The sequence below is a fragment of the Alligator mississippiensis genome, chromosome 9, assembly GCF_030867095.1.
Source record: "Alligator mississippiensis isolate rAllMis1 chromosome 9, rAllMis1, whole genome shotgun sequence".
NCBI lineage: Eukaryota > Metazoa > Chordata > Crocodylia > Alligatoridae > Alligator > Alligator mississippiensis.
In genome coordinates, this window is record NC_081832.1 from 9,852,936 (window position 1) to 9,874,432 (window position 21,497).

The 21,497-nt window shown below is 40.6% G+C and overlaps 2 protein-coding genes across 4 annotated transcripts in view; one reads left to right on the forward strand and one right to left on the reverse strand.

The window, feature by feature from the left end:
• The window catches only part of RTF2 (replication termination factor 2), a 51,903-nt gene that overhangs the window by 15,038 nt on the left and 15,368 nt on the right, over nt 1-21,497 (reverse strand). The window lies entirely within an intron of this gene.
• LOC102563001 (beta-1,3-galactosyl-O-glycosyl-glycoprotein beta-1,6-N-acetylglucosaminyltransferase 7) lies at nt 7,481-20,279 on the forward strand. 3 transcript variants are annotated; one of them, XM_059713244.1, is made up of 5 exons: nt 7,481-7,855; nt 10,919-11,042; nt 12,493-13,514; nt 15,276-15,371; nt 16,705-20,279. In XM_059713244.1, the coding sequence occupies exons 3-5, from the start codon at nt 12,542-12,544 to the stop codon at nt 16,929-16,931; spliced, it is 1,296 nt and encodes a 431-aa protein (XP_059569227.1). In that variant the 5' UTR covers nt 7,481-7,855; nt 10,919-11,042; nt 12,493-12,541; the 3' UTR covers nt 16,932-20,279. The 3 variants fall into 3 exon arrangements, with proteins under 3 accessions (XP_059569227.1, XP_019340049.1, XP_019340048.1); XM_019484504.2 differs by lacking the exon at nt 16,705-20,279 and adding an exon at nt 13,997-14,054 and having other exon boundaries at nt 15,276-15,542; XM_019484503.2 differs by lacking the exon at nt 10,919-11,042.

Here is a 21,497-nt window from a genome sequence, read left to right on the forward strand (position 1 = left end):
AGGGTTTTCACAATGATCTTTTCTGTGGTGGACCCCACCAAGGCGATCCCCTCTGTAGTTTCCACAGTCAGACTTGTCTCCTTTCTTGAAGACTGTCACAATCATAGAATCCCTGAGGTCATCTGGGATTTTCTCATCGTTCCAGATCCTCAAGATGACGGCATGAAGCTGTGATGTGAGCTCCTCTCCACCATTTGAAGATTTCAGCGGGGATTCTATCTGCTCCAGATGCCTTGTTCAGCTGCCTGACGACTTTCCTCACTTTGTCAAGGGTTGCAGGGATTCCAAGTTCATCTCTGACCAGATGTTGCAGAACAGAGCTGAGAACACTCTCGTCAACAGCAGAGTCTCGATTGAGGTCGTCTTCAAAATGCTCCTTCCAACGGGCATTGAATGGCTGCCCTTCCCGTGATCAGGTCTCCCCCATCCTTATGATACAAGGGTATTGGGGTTCCCAAGTGCTCGGTCAGAGATGGCGTTGCTGGCACTGAAGAAACCACGCATATTGTGGATGTCAGGTAGATGTTGAATCTCCTTAGCCTCGTCTTCCCACCATTTATTCTTCATGTTGCGGGTCCTCTTTTGGACCTCTTCCTTGACTTGTTGAAGATTCAATTTCTTTTGCTTCAAGTTAATGTCATTTTGCAATTCATAAAAGGCCTTGCACTTGTTACCAATCAACTATTGGATCTCTAGGTTGTTCTCAAACTAGTCTTGATGTTTCTTGGTAGAGAATCCAAGTGTCTCTTCATAGGCACTTGGCAATCAGGTGTCAATTCTTAGATCGTGGGTGTTGCCAAGATATCTTGTGCCTGTTTTTCTGGTGGAACAGGACATTGGTGATGAGAAGTTCATGTTTCATGCATTTGGTCAAGAATAGGATGCCACTGGAGTTGACCTTTGCTACTCCCCTTCCTTGCCGATGGTTCCATTCCAAAGGTTAGAGTCCCTTCTGACATTGGCACCGAAATCACCAAGAAGAATAAGTCCGTCTCCCTCCAGAGCATCAGAAAGAACTTTGTCAAGGTTGGCGTAGACTTCTTCCTTCATTTCATCGGCAGTGTCAAGAGTAAGGGCATACATGTTGATGATAGTGGCATATTGGTTCTCTGCTAGTTTAAAATGGAGAGTCATAAGGTTTTCATTAAATTTTAATAGGGAACTCATTTGCCATTCTTAATGGCAAAACCAACTTTGTGAAGTTGGTATTCTCCTTCCTGTTTACCCTTCCAGAAGAAGGTATAGCTGCCTCCATGTTCTTGGAGCTGACAATTTCCTGCTTACCACGTCTTGCTCAGTGCAACTACACTGATGCTGTGTCACCCAAGTTCTCGAGCCATGACTGCTGTGCAGCACTCTGGACATTCACTATTACGGTTGTCCATCAGGGTCCTGACGTTTCAGGTCCCAAAAATGATGGTGTGCCATTGTTGGTATTATCGACCACAGTAAAGGTCAACACGGTTATCCAGTCAGGAAGAAATACAAAATATTACATTAGGTTATTTTTAGGGCACCTTTTCTATGCCCCTCCTCATATGGGGTGAGTACAGCAGATCCTGAAGAAGGCTGTTCAGTCACAGTTCAGCTACCAAACCACACTCCTGTGTCATCCAAGTGCTAGACGACCTTCTTGTAATTGCCACCTTTGTGCCAGTTCATGTCTAGGAGCTTCCAGACCTCACAACCCTACTCTTATTGCCATTAGCTGGTTGCCATAAGGCTTGAGGAATGTGCTGGAAAAGCTGTTTTTCATAGAAGACACCTGTGCATGACTTCTTTCATCATGGACAAGCTGCTGCACATCAGCTTTCACGTGGCTTCTGAAAGAACAAGACACTGATCCAGAGACAAGGAGACCAAGACATCTGGGAATCTTGTTCCGCTGCAGCCTTCGTCCAGCTTTGCAGCCATTGAGATGCTAACATCTTCTACCGGCTCCACCATTGAGGACTTGTAGACCCATGGCTGGGCAGGCTTATTATAGAGGCGACCTGTTCTTGCCACGTCCCAGTACTGTCAAAGGATGTACATGGCTTTTCAGGAGGGAAACCATTGCCTCCTGCTGTTTTCACCACAGTCTAGTGGTGCTGCCACTGCTTGGTCCATGACTGCTTATTCGTCAGAGTTACCCCGGCTTATTTTGCAGCTAACCTTCCCTGAAGGTCATTCCACTGTCCGCCACCTGTAGATGCTCTGGGCAGCAGTGCAGTTCTGCCCCACAAACCAGTTTAAGTAACAAAATAATAAACTAAGTATTTTCCCCGATAATTTGTTGCCTGTGAATCTTTAAATTAGGATTGATCAACAACACTTTTTCTAGAATTTGTATTACAAATGGAATAACACTTGAAAGCAGCATCTCTTTTGTATAACTGGAAATCAAGTATAAAATTTTACTTGTCAGAGTTTTTTCCTGAACACAGTACTGTGAAACCATCTTTATAATGATAACAAAGGTGATATTAATCAATGGGCTTGCACATGATAAAACAGCTCAGGTGCCTATCCTCCAGTTTCTGTACTACTGCACTTTATCTGATACACTCAATGTAAACATTTGATGGAACTTTTTAGTAAAATGAATTTACTAATTAGATGTTTCAGAGTTTTCTTCCCTGTAATTTCAAAGTCATATTTAAGTGAATCCTCAGAACGGATTTTTAACTGTGCATATTTGTCTACCATTTTGTACACGTTTTCTAAAAAATGATAACTAATGAAGGCACCTATAAAGCTAAATCAAGTAATCTTCCCTTTTGGTAGTACAGAGAATTTTACTCTTTAGCAAAAGCACTCTACAAGGGTCATATCAGATAGCAACGAAGCAAACGTTACTGCCCCACAAAAAATAGAAGTGATTTGTTGTTGATGCCTCTGAAGCAAAGATACAGTAATTTTCTGCTCAGAAGTTACTACAACCCAGGCATCATGCACCACAACTCTGACCCTCATCTTCCGTGACCTCAAAATATTGAGGAAGTATCTTTACAAACAGTCCTCCAATATCTTTTCTAAACCTTTTAATTACCACATGGGCTTTTAGCTTTGCAGTTACACATACTGAATTGGATGATATAACAACGAGAAAAATCTGAGAGAGAGACAGCTCTGGTTATGTTTGAGTGACCAAACCCTTCTAAGGTATTGCAAAATAAGCATCGTTTGAGGGGCAGTACTTCAAGTAGCACATCACGAAAAGAAAAAAAACACGAGCAAAGAAAAGACGTGGCACCATCAGCAGTTTGTTCTTTGGAGGAACGCTGATCATTTAGAAAATAAGTCACCGTTACTGAAACTATATCCTTAAGGCTTTTAGCTGATGAGTACAAAAAAACCAAAAACAAACAAAAAAAACAACATTTTAATAGCCGACATAGTAAACTGCGAAGGACTAAGGCAAAAAACAGGAAGACTTCTGAGTGATGCGTGATCAAGCTGCCACTTCCTCCAGCGAAGCTCTGTTTCAAGATTGAGCAAGTCAAGAGAGGGCTTGGCTTCCTGTAACATCTCTATCACAAACTGGAAACCTGTACAAAATTGAATATACTTAATTGCTGCTTTTGCTTCCTCCTCCTCTTTGTAACAGTGAAGACATCACTAATCCCAGAAAATTTGAAGTTCCCAAGGGACAAAAAGCAGCCAAGCGACTCTGTTCACATGACTGAAGCTGTAACCAGAGAAAGGTATGGCACTGATAGCAAATGCAAGCAAGTCTGAGAATGAAGCACGTGTGTTGTTTCTGTGCAAATGCTCTGCCAAATGTTTATTGAATTTGATATTTGTGAAGTTGCTTGTTTCAGATGTTTACATTAAAACAACTGTTTAAACTGTTTAAGCTCCAGAAGCCTTCATAATAATTCTACCTGACCTTTGCATTTTTTTCACAAATAAGTAATTTAAAAAAAATATATCCTGAAGGCCTACCACCACCAGAGTTCAGATGATTGTCTTTAATGATATAAAACATATGCTAGTCTATTTACACAGAAATCCTGATGTCAGTAGGTACCAAAACTTAAATGAGCAAGAGCAGCAGATTTTGGAAAAGTGAAAACTCTTTGAGATTTAAATTATATTAGTTTAACAGCAGCACAGACGGTTTTACCTGAAGAAATAGTGTGAGGCCCTTCTGGTGTCAATGCAACTTGAATCTAAAAAGCATTCATTCTCCTTATTCTAAAATCTCCTCTTCCTGCTTCTTTTAAGTTCAGGCTTCATAACAAAAATCAGAATTTGTGCTTAAACTACTTTTACTGTTAGCTGTCTGTGACACTGTCTGCTTTTTTCTTTATTTTCGGTTTTTTTGTCCTGTGTTTATACAGCACTTAGCTTAATGTTTTTATGTCCAGGATTTGGGCTCTATGGTACTACAGTTATTACTACAGTTATTACTACTATTTTATACCTTTGATGCCGATTAAGAGATTAAGCTTTATGTACCTACATTTTGGCATGCTTTAAATCAGTACTTTTTAAAGCTAACTTGAAAATCTAACCCCAAAGCCATAAAAACCAAATTCATTACTTCACCCCTTCAAAGTATGAATGTTTATTTAAAATCATAAAAAGGACCAGAATTCTCATCCAGCCAATCCACAGCAGACCATATATTGGTGCTCCCTTGCCAGCCTCTGTCTAAATAAAAGTAGTTGGAACTGACTACTGCCTTAGACTAAAGACCAAATACTGTTCCTGTGCCAGCCAATTACAAGCCAATGTATTATTAGAATGCCTAGAAAAATGAATGATTACTATCTAAAAAGAAATGAAAGGAACACCAAGTACAAATGATATTTCAAAGGTCATTTCATTAGGAAAAATATAAGCCAGGAGCAGAGAAATTAATTTTCCAGATGGTGGGTGGGCGGAGAGCAAGGGTTGGGGTGAAAGGATGATGGTAATTAGGAAAGAGAAGCATTGCACTTTAAGCTATTAATTTGCAAGTTTATACTTTCAGTTGAGAGTAAGAGCATATAGGTCACCAACACAATTTGGTTATGGGGCAGATGCTGGAACCACTTCTGTATACAGAACTTTCCCCTCCCCCCCCCCCCCCCGAAGTCGACAAGAAATTCATGCTTGGAGTGCCTGCAGCAGTTCCTGAATATTAGGGGTGCACTGATAAAGATACCAATGGCTCATATCAGCCGATAGTAATCCGACTGCTGATATGCATTGGAGAGCAGTGTCTGGCTGGTAAGTCTGTTGGGGGTGGGGGGGGTGCAGATTGTGCGCGCCGGGTCTGACCCCGGGTTGCTTTCGTCGCTCTGCACGCGGGCTGTGGCCAGCGGCCTGGGCAGGCCGGATCAGAGAGGGCGGGCGCCAAACTAGAATTAGGCACAGACACGTAACGGTTGATTTTAAGATCATTTTACTTACACCGAGATGGTCATGGTGTAGGCTGAGAACTTGCTTGAGTTGCGGTTACAACAAAAAACATGAACACACGTGGAGGTTGCAAGCTCCACGCAGACAGAACACGAACAATCACGTGGAGCTTGCTAGGCTCCACGCAGACAAACTCCGGATGTCCAGGACAAGTGCGCATCAAACTCGTCGTTACGTCTTATAGTAGGCTCCGTTCGAAGATGGGAAGAGATGGGCGGTGGATCAGGCCGCCAAACTCCTCTGAGCGACACACAGGGTTTCTATTACCCTGCCGCGCACACCCAGAGTCCCCACGAGATGGATGCGGAGTCCTCTTCGGCTTGGGCGGAAACTGCTCAAGCCTCTTATACGGCTAGCAGGCCAATTGCTAGCCGCCACGTGTGAATAATTTAGAACTAGCCAATTGCGGGGCACAAATTTGCATACGACGAGCGGGAAACCTTTGCACCGTGCATTTCTGTGCTGCAAAGGAAATGCACCCTGCAAAGATCGCTGCAAAGTGGCGGGAACACTTCCCTGCACGCGGGTTCTCTGCGCAGCAGAACTCCTCCATGCAACGAATCTGTATACCCGCAGGGATAATTCTTAGTGCCAAAGCACACACACAAAAAAAAATCAGACCTTTGGGTCATGACACAGATCAAGGCCCCTATGGCAAGGAAGAGAGTGCAGCATATGCCTCAGCAAAGCGGCTAGTATTTGATTTAGATTCAGCCAATTTGGGGGACAGCGATTCAATTCGGTGATTCGAATCACTATCCCAGTTCGATTCGGCCGAATCTGATTTGAGTGCTCCCCCGCCTGCTCTTCCAGCCCGGCAATGGCTGCCCTAGGTCCTGGCTCTTTGGAGAAAAACACTGCAGCTCACCGGGTGCGGCCAGGCAGGGGGTGATCCCTGCTGCCCCCATTGCCCTGTACCACATGGGGGGCTCTGCATGAGCCCCCGAAGCCCTGAGGCCACATGAGGAGAGGCGAGTTCTGGGACTTTTCTTGGTTTGTTTGTTTATTTCTTAAAGGGCCGGAGCTGGCCCAGGCGGGGCACCCGTGGGGGAGCTCATGCAGAGCCCCCCTTGCAGCATGGGGCAGTGGGGATCGCCCCCCACCTGGCAGCACCTGGTGCGTCACCGGGGCTTTTTTTAAAACACTGGGAGCTGGGGTAGGCAGGGCAGCCATGAGGGGGGTGCGGGGGGGGATGGCTGGTGGGGGCTGGCAGGGGTCCCCCCATGGTACTTACCAGCTCAGACTGAGCCACAGCCAAAAGCGCACAGATCCAGGGGGCAAGTGTCCCCCATGCTTGCCCTAAGGGTGCGCACTGGGGTGGGGTGCTGCCCCCCTCCCCACCCTGCTGCGCCTCCTGGATGAGCTGCCTATGGCTCTGCTCGGGCGCTGCCTGCCCCACCCCCACCCTCACGGTGGGGGCCTCTATCTGCCCCCCCCCGACTTTCTGGCTGGATGCTGCCCTCCAAGCTGCCGGGCTGCATTCCTGGCAGTATACATGCTGTAGCTGCACACATGCACACAGTATTTAAAAAATCGGCAAAATTACCAGCCACATCAGCCAAAAAAATCTGATTGCCAAAAACGTCAATTTTCCTTTTATTGGTGCCGATACGATATGGACTGATGCATCGGTGCGCCTCTACTCAATATACTTCCAGGCCTCCTCTGTACTTATTATTTCTGACCAACAGGCTTTAATTCAATCCAAGTGACAAAAAAGACAGCTATGAAACTACCACACATACTATTTTAGACCACAGACGCACAAATACATCAATTGTGACTCATGCAAGGTACTCTTCATGCACCAAAGCTGCTCAAGCCTACTAGGTTAATCTGTTTGCTTTTAGACATTAAAAAAGGATAATCTTTTTGCTTATTTAAAAACTGTTTAACTAAATACATGCATCAGACTGGGAGGAAGATTTATTTAACTTCAAGCAGCTAAAGGTAGCCAAACCGCCCCCCTACATTATTCTTACTTGGTTGCATACTCTGGAAAGTTTCAGCAGCCAAGGAGTTAAGCAAGGGTTTTGTTTTTTTCCCTCCACATCATTCACTCTGCTCGGTTAGCAACTAGAGGTTAAAGTCCTAGCAATGCTATCTTTAAGCAGCAGCAATGCAGTCTCTACAGATTTCAAAGACTAGTTTCACTCCCTTTAAAGGCTGTGTCAGAACAGTCAACAAAAATTTGGAGAAGCTTAAGCTTTCTCTTGTCATTACGTAAAAGAGACTGCCTGTTCCGAGTGCTTGGAGGCCACTGCAGAATAAACTATTAAGCACTAAGAAATGCTAGACTAACCCCTAACAAAAAAGTATGTTAATATTTAACCTATTTAATCCAATGTGAGGTCTCCACATAAGCAACAGAATGAAGAACTTAATCTGATTTTCACCTGAAAGGCAATGGGACTTCATACATTTATAAAATTCTGCTGCTAACATCTGGCTCCTCTTCTACAAGGTGAGTTTAAATAAGTTGAATTTTAAAAAAATATTTTTTATAGAAAATGCTTTAAAAAAAAAAAAATCTTTGAAAGCTCTAAAACAAATGCTTTGATTCTGACCAAGGCATTTCACTATTGAAAATAAGAGGCTTTTATTTTTAGATAATGTTTAGACTAAAAACAACTTTGAATTAGATGCGTGCGTGAAGAAAGATGGTTAAAATGCTAAACGATTTTTTTCTTATAATATAAAAGCCTGGTCTGTGTGAATGCAAGCTACGATTTGTTATGAATCACTTAACTTATTTTAACTCTGTAACCCAGGGCTTTATATCTATTGCCAAAACACTACTGCCATAACATCTTCACTAAACTGATACAAGTACAAGCATTTTGTGCAAGGAAGAAAATAACTAGACGGCAGCTGAAATATTACCCCTCATAAACCCATTTGATGTTTCTAGTCGATAGTAATCCACTATTCATCTTTTGAAGTCAAAAGGACTTTAAGGAAATACTAAATTTAAAAGCCCAATCTGGCAAAATTTTCACTAACTTACTTAACTGGCTACAGGATAAAGTCATAACAGAAACAGTTTCAAGATAATTTAAGAATAATTGTAAGAATATAAATGAAGTGGTATTTACTGCTATTACTTTATTTTGAAGACCGTAAACTTTTACTTTCTACTTCAAAAGTGACTTATCTCCTATATAACATCATTACTCGATTCATAAAACAGCTCATCAGGCAGACAGGATATGAGAGTCCTGGAATACAAGTGTCAGTGTTCCTTAACCCTTTCATGACATTAAAATTAGAGACATTCAGTTTTCTAAAGCAATTCAACTCAAGAAATTACAGGTACAGCCAAATGTTTAATTAAACTTTAAAAGGATTAACCCCCCCCCCCCCAAATAATGCATGAAGTAGCTAATTTAGGCATGCAATGACATAGCCCAGAATTTGGAGGGCCAAGATGGGCCCCAAAAGTAAAAATTCATCACAAAAACTATTCAGTTTGCTTAAAACAATTAAATATACTGCATGCATGTATTTTATGAAACAGGATCTTGATGGACTGAAATTACTAGTATGTTGGCATGTCTACAAATATTTTACTGTGGGCCCACCTGCCTTTTCAGCTCATCTTCTCAAACTAAAATTGAGAGTTTGTCTAATCTGGTAATTTTCCACCCTCTATCATTATTAAGGAAATCTCTGCATGCACATGCTGGAAATATAACATTCATCAAAACTGTCACAATTGCGTACCTGAAACTCAGGATTTAAATCTATACTTTGGTCCCTGAAAATTGGCTTGAACCTTTGAGAGTTCAGCTTAGTTTCAAGTGGAGGGAGAAAGAGACTTAAATGCTTTACATTTCAAAGAACAGATGTAGAAAATGATATAAACACAGGCTGTCTGCAACAAACACTTATGAACAACTGGATTCTTGTATATGCACATTAAAGTACAGGAGGCAGTACAACAAGCTCCACATGGCCTCTAAGGGCAGGGTAAGGTCTGAGTGCTCTGGTGATGCTAATATGGAACTAATTTATTGCCCGAGAGACAGGAACCAGCCAACACTGATCCAAAGGCCTACACTCTATGCAAGGATCACAGAACAAACTATGTATGGTAAGAATATCATCTGTGAGGGGTCTGTTTTCACCCAATAGCCTTGGCTCTCAGGATAGGAAGTATGGCATTGCATCACCTTCTTGTATGTCCATGCCCAAACCCTGATCATTTAAGCATGAAGAAAGGAGGGAATTTCTAATCTGTCATGCCCAATTTGCCAATTACATACGCCAATTAAAGAGAATTTAAGACATCTTTATAAAAAGGTAATTAACTGGTACAAGAAAAAAAAAATCACATTAAGATGAAAACTATTAGTTTCAGCCTTAACATTTAAAAATGCTGTCACTTCCTTCAAGTGAATGCTATCAATTAAAATCCATTTAACAGACTGTCAGCAGAGACTTCTCTTATCTCCTGGCCCAATCCAGTTTGTCAATCATAGCATCCTGTGTTTGTGAGATTTGAAATGGTTGATTAGGGCATGTTTTTGCTTTGCATACTAGTTAGCACATATCTTTGTACATCAGCTAGCTTATATAGGGCAAGCCAGGCTATATAAGCCTCAACTGAGCACCTCCTAAAAATGCACAAATAATTAAAGCAGATAATTAACATTATGAAACAAGTGGAAGCCAATTTTTTAGGATTTATGGAGTGGGAAGGGAAAGGGTTAACAATTGGTCCCCAGTTATTACATGTTCTCTCTTAAGAGGCTCAAAAAAGCCCTAGAAATATTTTGACTTGGGGGAAGGAATCTTTTTTTCTTACCTATCACATATAAGTAATACCATCATAAGCCAATTCCTTGGTAACTCCAATTTTTTAAATCTATCTTTAATGAGATACTGTACTTCCTATGGCTGGACTGATGCTAATACAATGCAACAGTCCACCAATGATTTACATGCTATTTAAAAAATTGTGAAAACCCAATAACTGCATATTTCTTGTCCTTCAGTATAATACTTAGGCCCAGCATGGTGAACCTCAAAACGTGCTCTAGAGATCCTCATCCTATTCACTAAATTAGAGTGACCTCCCTATTCTCCCTTTAATTATTCATTCATTATAAAGCAGGTTTTCTGGCTCGAAGACAAAGTCAGTGCTACCCTACTGTAACAAACTCTCCTCCCACTAACCTCCACTACCGGGTACATAACGTCCATTATGCTAATCTTTTCTTGGCTCTGTTAGTCCATCGACAGCAGTGCTGGTGTATCTGATTATTCCTCTGAAAAACCTTGCATCTGCCTTGCAAAAGGCATTCTTCTCTAGCTGCTTTCTCCACAACATCAAAAATTTGATGCTGATGGGAGTGCTGAATTTTTCAGCTTAAACAAATGAAAGGCTCACTTAGAATCAAGCTTGCACAAGTGTGTTTATGCAGTAAGCATATCCCTTATGAGCCACTAAACAAATGAATATATTCTTCTGGGACCTGGTTTCCTAATGTTTTTCTTTTGCCTGTGCACTCAATGTATGCTGAAGAATATGTACAGATCGAGCACAACAGGGAAACGGATACAAAATTGGAGCCAAATCTTCCAAAGAATGGATTAATAAGCAGAAGAGGAAAAAGGCATTCTTCCAGTATGAAATCCTGCGCAAATCAGTAAGGACTAAGCTAAATACATTCTTTATTGAAAGTCTTCTCTCCTAAAATTTAAAGTTTTTATCATTATAGAAGATCTAGCCTGGTCACAAATTCTCAAATTTCAGTACTTAAAGTCTTGTGTTCCTATTATACTTAAGTTCCATTATCATCCTTTGTTTTAGAAGCTGGGGAGGAAGGGTGGAGGGAGTGTCTTCTATTGAAAGAAACTAAGTTAGATCTTTAAATAAAAGCAAACAATCCTGAAATTGTAAGATGACTTTAGCAATGAATCCAACTATCAAATGTACCAATTTGGCTTACATAATAAGTGAGGTTAACAGATACAAAATATGATAAAGTTGCAAGTAAAATATCAACTTTTTTTTTCTATAAGCATTTAGCTTGAATAAAAGCATAACATAAAGCAGGGAAAAGCAAAGAAACCAACCCCCCAAACACTCCTACAAATCACAAAGCAAAACACTTAGGAGTCCTAATCATATTGTCAATTTGACTGATTTTTTTTTAAATTCTTCAGGAAGGTATATGTACTACTTCACCAAATACTTCAAAAAAACAAAGGCTTCAACTAGCAGCTGTGGCAGCCAGGAGAGCCGAAATGAATTAGCTATTTGCTTGTTCTCTGAGCATTAAAATGTACTACTATAATGCCAGTAATTTACTGTATTACAGGAAGGATTCAAACATTGTCAAAACAAGAAAATGCAGTTATTTGGCTGCCAAGATTCAGCATTAGAAAACTGATCTATATAGATTACAGAGTAAACAAACAAGAACTCTGGGTCACTTAATATTAAGGAAAAAACTATATACCTTTGTGGATCAGAATTTGGTCTTCTACTGCTGTTTATTTTAACATCTTTGCTGTTGCTAAATAGCCGGTCAGAGTGCTATGCAGCTTTACTGTTGCCAAAACATTACTGGCATGTCCTGCCTGCTCCAATTAAAGGAGCAACACAGGAATTGAAACGAGGCCCAGATGTTACATAGTCGTGAGCAGCTATTTGTCTCTTGATCAAAACCAAATAATAAATTAAAATATAGAAATAACGTAACTAATAACAGGAAAGCAAGAGTCTGAAATTGCTAGGGTTACCATAGGTCCTGGTTTTCCTGGACAGGTCTTCTTTTTGGGTCCTCCTCCTCCCCTGTGCAACAGGTATCCTCTTTTTTGGAACTGGAAACACAGTAACCCTAGAAATAGCAGCTCTTCTCAATTCTTTGTCATTGGTAACTGAGAGTATACAGGGACCGAGGAATTACAGGTACAAATCTTTTAGAAAGCAAACTTTATTGCCTCTCTCTTCCCTGTTTTGGGGAGAATTTGTAGTACTACTATTTAGTGCTACAAACAGGATCTCAGCATCTGCGCATGCATCACTTTCATTTAATCAGATTAAATCAATTAAAAAAAACCCAACCCTGTGTTTTTTCTTCTCCCTTTCAGGTAAGTGAACAGTAAACTATGATCAAAAGAAAGTGTCTGCAGAACAAAAATGAACCAGCTTGATGCAGCAAAATCAGGATTTTTAGTATGCCTTGGTGTGTCTATTTTTATCCTCACTTTCATCTATGTAAAGAACACGCTTCCTAAAGAATCAAGTGAAAAGAGCTTCCCAAATGTGGAAGAATGTGGCTTTTATCCAGATGAGCTTTGTTCAGCTCTGTTTGAGGGGAAAAGCGCAGCACTTCAGATTGGGAATGTGTGTCAGAGTATACATCAACCTGAAATGCTTTATTGTATACAGACTCCATGCAACTGCTCTGCTGTCCTGAAGAATTTGCATTTCATAACAAAACCACTGTCTGAAGAAGAAAAAAACTTCTCTTTGGCATACATCATCACAATTCACAAGGAGTTAGAAATGTTTGTAAAACTACTACGAGCCATTTATGTGCCGCAGAATGTGTACTGCATTCACATCGATGAAAAAACATCCAAGGATTACAAAGCTGCTGTGCAAACCATAGTCAACTGCTTTGAAAACATATTTATAACATCAAAAAGAGAAAGTGTTGTTTATGCAGGATTTTCAAGACTACAAGCAGATATCAACTGTATGAAGGACTTGATTAAATTCAACATTCAGTGGAATTATGTCATTAATCTATGTGGCCAGGATTATCCTATCAAAACAAACAAAGAAATTATACAATATATCAAAAGCAAATGGAATGGTAAAAATATAACTCCTGGGGTGGTCCAACCACCTCATATAAAATACAGGACGCATGTTAGTTACAAAGAATATGTCCATTCCGGGACATCCTATGTGTATCCAACTAAGAATGTGAAAAATAATCCCCCTCATAATTTAACCATATATTTTGGGAGTGCTTACTACGTACTGACTCGAGAGTTTGTAGAGTTTGCACTGACTGATGTACGAGCAAAAGACTTACTTGAATGGTCAAGGGACACATACAGTCCAGATGAACACTACTGGGTCACACTGAATCGTTTAACTGGTAAGAAGACCATTATTTATACTATGAATAGCCACTGGTTTGATGCTGTTAAACTAGCTACGGAAGTCATTTCCCAAAATTTACATTATTTCTTGTTGCAATGATCCACATCCTGTTTAGAGAAAGAAACCAGAAATAGATGGCCTACTTTTAAAGGTTAGGGCAGACCACTAGCCACTGGTTTCAAAACATACTGCTATTAAGAATGTTTTCTGCCTATACCCAACATAGTTTCATAGTGCTTAGGGTCGGAAGGGACCTAAACAGATCATTAGGTCCAACCCCTGCCCTGGGCAGGAATGAGCGCTGGGGTCATAACACCCCAGCCAAATATCTGTCCAGCCTCCTCTTGAAGACCCCCAGGTAGGAGAGAGCACCACCTCTCTTGGGAGCCCATTCCAGAGCCTGGCAGCCCTAACTGTAAAGTCTCCAGATGTCCAGCCTAAACCTTCTCTCTAACAATCTGTGGCCTTTATTCCTAGTAACCACCGGTGGTGCCGGGGAGAACAGAGCCTCACCCAATTCCCGCTGGTCCCCCCGGTGAGTTTGCAAACAGCCACCAGATCCCCTCTTAGCCTTCTCTTGTGGAGGCTGAATAGGTTCAGGCCCTTTAGCCTCTCTTCGTAGGGCCTGCCCTGCTGCCCCTTGACCATGCAAGTGGCCCTCCTCTGGACCCTCTCCATGCTAGCCACATCCCTCTTGAAGTGCAGCACCTAGAACTGGATGCAGTACACCAACTGCGGCCTGACCAACGCTGCACAGAGGGGAAGGATCACCTCTCTGGACCTGCTTGTGATGCATCTGTAGATGCACGACAAGGTGCAGTTAGCCTTACTGACCGCTTTCTTGCATTGGCAGCGCGTGTTCATCTTGGAGTCAACAATGACTCCAAGATCCCTTTCTGCCACTGTTTTGACAAGAAGGGTGTTCCCCAGCCTATAGGTGTGTTGCTGGTTCCTTCTCCACAGATGTAGCACCCTACACTTGTCTGTGTTGAATTGCATCCTATTCTCATCCTCCCACCTCTGTAACCTGTCTCGATCTAGCTGGATTCTGTCCCTCCCCTCCAGCATGCCCACCTCGACCCACATCTTCGTGTCGTCAGTGAATTTGGACAGTGTGCTTTCCACACCCACATCCAGATTGCTGATAAAGATGCTGAACAGTACAGGCCCCAGGACCAAGCCCTGGGGGACTCTACTGCCCACATCCCTCCAGGTCAAAAACGACCCGTCCACCACCACTCTCTTGGTGCGACTGTCTAGACCAGGGGTGTCCAACTTTTTTGGATGTGGGGCCGGACCATGAACTTTTTAATCATCCAGGGGGCTGGCGAGCCATATTCAAAGACCTCACAGAAAGCGGTACCACATTACCCCCCACGAAATGAAAGCACGGTGTTTACTTTTGTTTCCCGTCGCAGCACCTCAGGCCTCAGAAAACAACTTGGAGGGCCGCATGTTGGACAAGCCTGATCCAGCCAATTTGCCACGCATCTGACTGTCTAGGCATCAATGCCACAGTCACCTAGTTTACACCTCTTCTGGTATAACATATACACCTCTTCTTCTAACAAAGTAATAAATCAAGAAAAATCAAGAGATATTACTATTTCAAGCTGCTTTTTATCCAAATGCATGTAAATAAACAATTAACAAGACAATACTTTATAAGGGTATCTTCAGAGATAGGAAAAGTTATTCCCAAGGGGTATACAGAATAAAAGCCCTCTTCAGCCGTGATTGTTTTTCCTCCCCCCAGATTCTCCAGGTGCCACACCAAATGCAGACTGGGAAGGAAATATACGAGCTATTAAATGGAAAGATCAAGAAGGAGTTAAACATAATGGCTGCAAAGGTAAAGCAATTATTTCAGGAGGAACTAGATCTGCATTCAGACTGATGTACTTGCTGTAACTTTTGTTGTAGAATACAACATACATTTCATAATTATCCATGAAATGTGCCTCAGGAGTTATGCATATTTTATTTTGAATGTAACAAATAAAATAGATAAGCTCTCCCACTACATTACCCTCCTATATCAAGTCCAAATGTCTTTCAACATGGCAGAATGCTGCAGAAACTATTTGAGTGTGTGTGTGTGCATGTGTAATATCTATGTGTATAAATATGTGCATATGTATACACACTAATATACACACACAAGCAAGCATTTTTTTTTTATTCATCAGTGAGGATGATCTTTTATAAATTAGCCAATTTTATAAATTAATGACAGAGTTCCTAATGTTTTACATTCCAAGCTTTCAAGTTTGGAAACTGTAGCTTGATGTTTACCAGGTTTTGCCTACTTGCATTCATTCCCATTTATTAAATGGACTTTATCCAGAACACTAACCATAGCAGATCCAGCCTTCAAATAAAAAGAACAGGGTTTGCTCGACATCCTTTTGATAAATGCATATGTGAAACAAGAGAACACATATATGCTCCCGAAGTTAAAACAAGTGGCCCAGTATTATAAGCAAAAATATAGCAACGCTGTGCTGTCTAAATGGCAGTTTGACCTTGGTTGAGCATGTAAGCACTGACTTTCATTAGATCTGCAATTGCCATAAATGAAGCATGAAGGACTTGGGCACAGCCTAAAACAAGAAAAATGAATGGTCACACTGCAGACAGGAGTATGGGATCAGATCACTAACAGGCCAAGTACACAACATGAGACAGCATGCCCCAGTGAGGTCCATGCACATTTCTCCCCCTAAAATCTGTTCTCAGAGTGCAGTGCTCGTGTTCACAAAAAGAAGCAGTGTTAGTCTTTCTCTCTATTTCAAGTACTTGCGCACAGATGGATCTGTCATGTTTGTCAGTACTGCCCAGGGCCTGTCTACACTGCACAGGACAGCAGTAGAGGACACTGCCATAGGCACAGACACACTGTGAACACTGCACGTAGCTGCTTCCTGGCACATGCCCAGAGCCACTCCCATTCTCTCAGACTTTGGTATGCTCATGAAAGGCATTATGTGTGCCTAGCATCATTCTAGCAGTGGTCAATGATATTTTTTCACCATGAAGCAGTCACCAAGAGAGAGCAGGGTGAATTTTCATGAGGGTGCTCCCTAGCCTTGTCCAACAGTGCAGACAAGCCCACTGAGTACCTGAAAATAAACAGCTCCAATCTATTATTCCCTCTTCTCAATATGAATTATTCATTTTTGCAGGACATTACATCAGAAATATTTGTATTTATGGACTGGGGGATTTACAATGGATCATTGAATCACCTCATTTATTTGCCAACAAGTTTGAGTCTGGAAAGTACCCCCTTGTTATGGACTGCCTGGAGAGGCGCTATAGGCTTAAAGTACTGCAGCAAGCTGAAGTCCCAATAGAAGCACACTGGCGTTTTCAGGAAAAAAATTATTTTAACATGAAGCTGAACAACTGAATCCATGCAGTATCTGAATTGGGGGACAAAGCATGGCAAAAAACTACTGAGATGTTTTTAAAATGCAGACTTCATCATGTACATCAGAGTTAGAGAACATACAGACTCCTTCTGTTGTTCACTTACTACAATCTCTGGGAATAAAACTGCAAGAAGCTTCCTAATTAAATTGAAAAACCCTTGATTATTGAATAAAGAACCATTACCATCATTTAAAAAAAACAAAAGACTGCATCTAAGGAAGAAGATTATCAAATAAGTTAACAAATGCTTTGGAAGGGATGGAAGAGTGAAAGAAAAAACAGACTCAAGAAAAAGACAGAATATTAATTTTTCAAAGTTGAATTTAAGTGGCGTCTACTGTCTAAGTCTAATAAACCAAGTTATTTTGAATAAAGGGAGCAGTTTACATTACACTGTAAAAGGGGCAATGCAAGTTGAAAAAAAATTACTGGTGATATTTTTAAGCTTACTAGACTTGCATGTAACACCTAAATTATTAACACTGAAAAAATAGCAGAATATTATTTTTTCCAGCTTACTTTTTAAAATTTTATTTGCCAGCACTTTTTATGTAGATTATGTCACTGTTTTGTTGATGAGCACTTGCACTGCCTGTCACCATGCAGTGCATGAGACAACATGCACTGTTCCGGTGAACACTTGGACATGCACTTTTCACTAAAGGATACTTGTCAGTAGCAGTAACAGGGATGCCCACTATTTGTATTTGGAGCCAAATGGGCACCCTTTCTTAGGGACACATGTATGGATTATGGAGAACAATGGAAACGTAGGCAAGACCAAGAGGTATGGCGAACAACTGGGGAAGTGGCCCCAATTTTTCATCTTGCAGAGCAGATGCATGAATGTATATGCTGGTAGTCAGCTTCTCTCGAACACCTCTGCATACAACTACAAACGCTAGAGAAGATCTAGCAGCATCCAGCAAATGGACATTACCTTTAAACCTCTCTGGGGACCAAAGGAAAGAATGGCCTGCTGTTGGAAAAATGACACCCCCCTCACCTGCTAGGCACAAGTCAGAGCACGGAGGCAGACCAGATTCAACGTGGTTGTGAACAGGAGTTGGGCTCCACTCCCTATGTTCTGAACATAGTGGTCTTTTTTCTCCTAGCCTTTCCTATGAGGCCTTATTTCAATGGTGCGCTGCTGAATGGAGTGGACGAGTGTGGGGCAGAAATACATTTGGTATTGTTCTCAGGCCTACCCACTCTTCCTGGATTGAGAGGCTCTTATAAACCAACACCAGGAAGAGATAGAAAAGACCCTCCCCTCCACTCTTTTTACTCTGATTATTGTTTTGTAAAATTCCGTTTAGACTATGTTGTTGATGAGAAAACCTCCAAGCTTTTAAAAAAATGTTTTTGTCTATCTTTCTATGAAAACCCCCAAGCTTACTTCCTTCCTTCTTTCATATATATAAAACATTTTAAAAAACAACAATTTGGAGGCTTATTCTGGTCTCTGTCTCTCAAAAAGCTTTGAGGTTCTCTCATCAACAGACACACATGCACATAAATTCAGGCGAAGTTAATGACGATTGAATGCTAGAATAAACTTGTATTTTTAATAGTAATTTTTTAAAAATCAAACTGTCAGCCTCCCTGTAAGCAGTGTTTCTTAAAAAAAAAAAAAAAAAAAGTGCGCTTTGGAACCTCGTTCTAGTGAATCAAAACACATTTGCGAATTTGTTTTCAGTGAACTTCTAAGGGACCTAATGAAATACACATTGCTATATTTGTTTCACTCCTACAGACATTTTTATTCAGAAGTTTCAGAACAATTTACAAACGAAGCCTCAATATTCTTGTAAAGTATTATTATTCTTCCCCCTCCCCTCCCTTTTTATTTCTTGGGGGCAAGGGGAAGACAGAAGCTAAGTAACTTTCACAGAGACACCAGTGGAGCTGGAAAAAGCTCACACCTGAATTTTAACCACCAGTTTATCAAAGCCTAATCAGTTAACATTTTCTACACTGGTGTACAGTTTCTAGATGGCACAGTTTAGTTGAAATGAGTTCTAACCTAAGCACTGAACATCTGTTTCACTATTTATTGAAAAAGTTAGAAATTCAACCCACATCCCTCCATAACTAAACGGTATCAAAAAACAGGAGGCAACTTTCTAACCCTACCACAGCCTCGGTTTTCTTTACTGCTTACAGGTTTGAGCTGCATGATAGACAAGCAAATGCTTTTATTTATTTATTTGTTTTAAATAAGGGGGAAAATGTGAAAAGGGTTTCTCTCTGTACTCGTAAGAGATCATTTGAAAACTACTACTGAAAACAGGGATTATTTTATGCATATTAGTCATAACAAAATTAGCCATGGACTTTCTTCCTTAATACCACCTAATTTTTTTATAAAAACATTGGCGTGTTTACCTGCTCTACATAATTTCTATAAAAAAAGCTCACATTCAGTTGTTATTTGACCGACTCTCAGGGTCTCATGATGCCTTAGTTCAAAGTGAATACCTTGATTCTGACATCTTTATTCATAAGATGCTATTTAATGCAAGAATGGGACACAGAATGTGGCCCAGATTAAAACAGAAGAATATTTTATTACAATCTCTTGCTTTACTATATACATTAAATACCTCATGTTAAAAAAAAAATATCAAGGTTTAAGTTAAAATCTGGCAAACCCAAAAACCCACAGTTGGAGGTGATCCTCCTACTTTTAAAGAGTTTTAGTACAAAATGTTATATGGAAAAAAAAAGTGGCAGGAAGAGGCATACAGTTCCCAATTAATATGCAGAGGCAACAGGATAGTTTAAGAAAAATGTTTCAGCCCTTACTCTGAATTACCACAACTTCGTTAAAGTAAAACAAACAGTATTTTAACTGTTTTTTCTCCCCAACCATAATTTAAAAGAAGCCATTTATTATTATGAAAGCTGAGAAGAGCACTAACAGAAAATATGTATATGTTATATATATATTGACAGAATATTAGTAAACATGTTATTTTAACTAGCAAATCATCCACGACGGTTAGACCAGTCACATCAGTCTGTGTTTACTGACTTCTGAAACTGTTCACTAAATAGAGTTCAGAGTCTGCAATGTCAATGTGACCTTGTATAAGGAAACGCTATGCTGTGTAATGTACTGTAGATGAACTTCCTCTATGGATGAATGCTGCTTGTCAGGTTGCTGCGAAGCCTAAAGTTGTTGCACATGTACAATAGCTGTCTATCTAAGTTAAACACGGCACAAGTCCAGTAGTGAAGGTACTATGCCAACTGTGTATTAAAGTCTGCAAAAACTGACCTGTTTTTCGAATAAAATTTTAAAGAAATGCAAAAGATGGCACACGTGTCCCCACTTTTTAATTTTTTTTTCATACTTCAGTTTCTCTCTGCTTCGGATGTGTGTTACGTTTAAGAGCGCTCAAGATATATTTTGGGAGCCTGTTGTACCTTGCAAGGATAAAGCTGGAATCTAGAATAGGGTTTTGGGGAAAAACAATTAAGGAAAAAGAACAAAAAAACCCCAAAACCTGAAGGTTCCAAATCATTATGGATCATATACATCACCCAATATTCATTGTTACATGCTTTCCAATGAATATATGATAACTCTTGGTGGTATAGCTAGGCCCAGAATATTATCTGTATACAGGCATCTCACAGACTGTAGCCTCTCCAAGGAAAAAACAGCCCGAAAGGAATGCTTGAACAATGCAGCCAACTGCATCGGCTGCATCGGGGTCGCTTTCTTGGCCGCGATCCAGGGAAGGCTAAAGTCTTGCCCGGTGATGGGAAATCAACTTTTTGAGTCCGCAAATCCTCCTCTGCTTCCCCTCATCCCTTCTCTTCCCTCGGAGTTGCTCTTTAGTACAGCCTGTCTATGGAAACCCCCGTTTTCAATTAAGTAGTTAGACTCTTAATCATCTGATAGCATTGCAAATGACACTGTAAATGGACTCCTGCTACAAGGCTGGCTTACCACAACTCCCTCGAGGCCACTTCCTTATCTACAGCCTATGCAGGATCATAAATTATGTTCACCGTAACTGTTCAGCAGCTCAAGCTACCATGTTCATATTATACTTGCCCATTCGTTCTTTGTAGTGGCTGTCTATAAAGGAAATAAAAGCCAGCACTATCAGTGTTAAAGAAAAAAAGTTAATGGTTTGGAGTCCAATTAATACAGGAGTCCATTCCTATTAAAAAAAAACAAAACACCTAAAAACCTAAACACTCAATTGCAAAACTCAGTTTAGAAGGAACAATTCCAACTTGGTATTACGTTACATTATCACCGACATCCTTCACACTTTTAGCTTCTTTCATTCCTTGGAGCCTGAGAACAGCAGAGACTTCCCATGCCTGAAGAAGGGTGACTGTGCCTGGAAGCTTGTAAAAAAACACCTTTTTTTTCCAACTATTCAGTTGGTGTAATAAGAGATAATCACATCTACTCAAAGAATCTTGCCTAACTTGGTATTAATCATTTTCTAAAAACAGATTAAAATAGCTTCAAGCCTTAAAACAAATATTTTACTAGTGATTATCAACCAGAGTACTG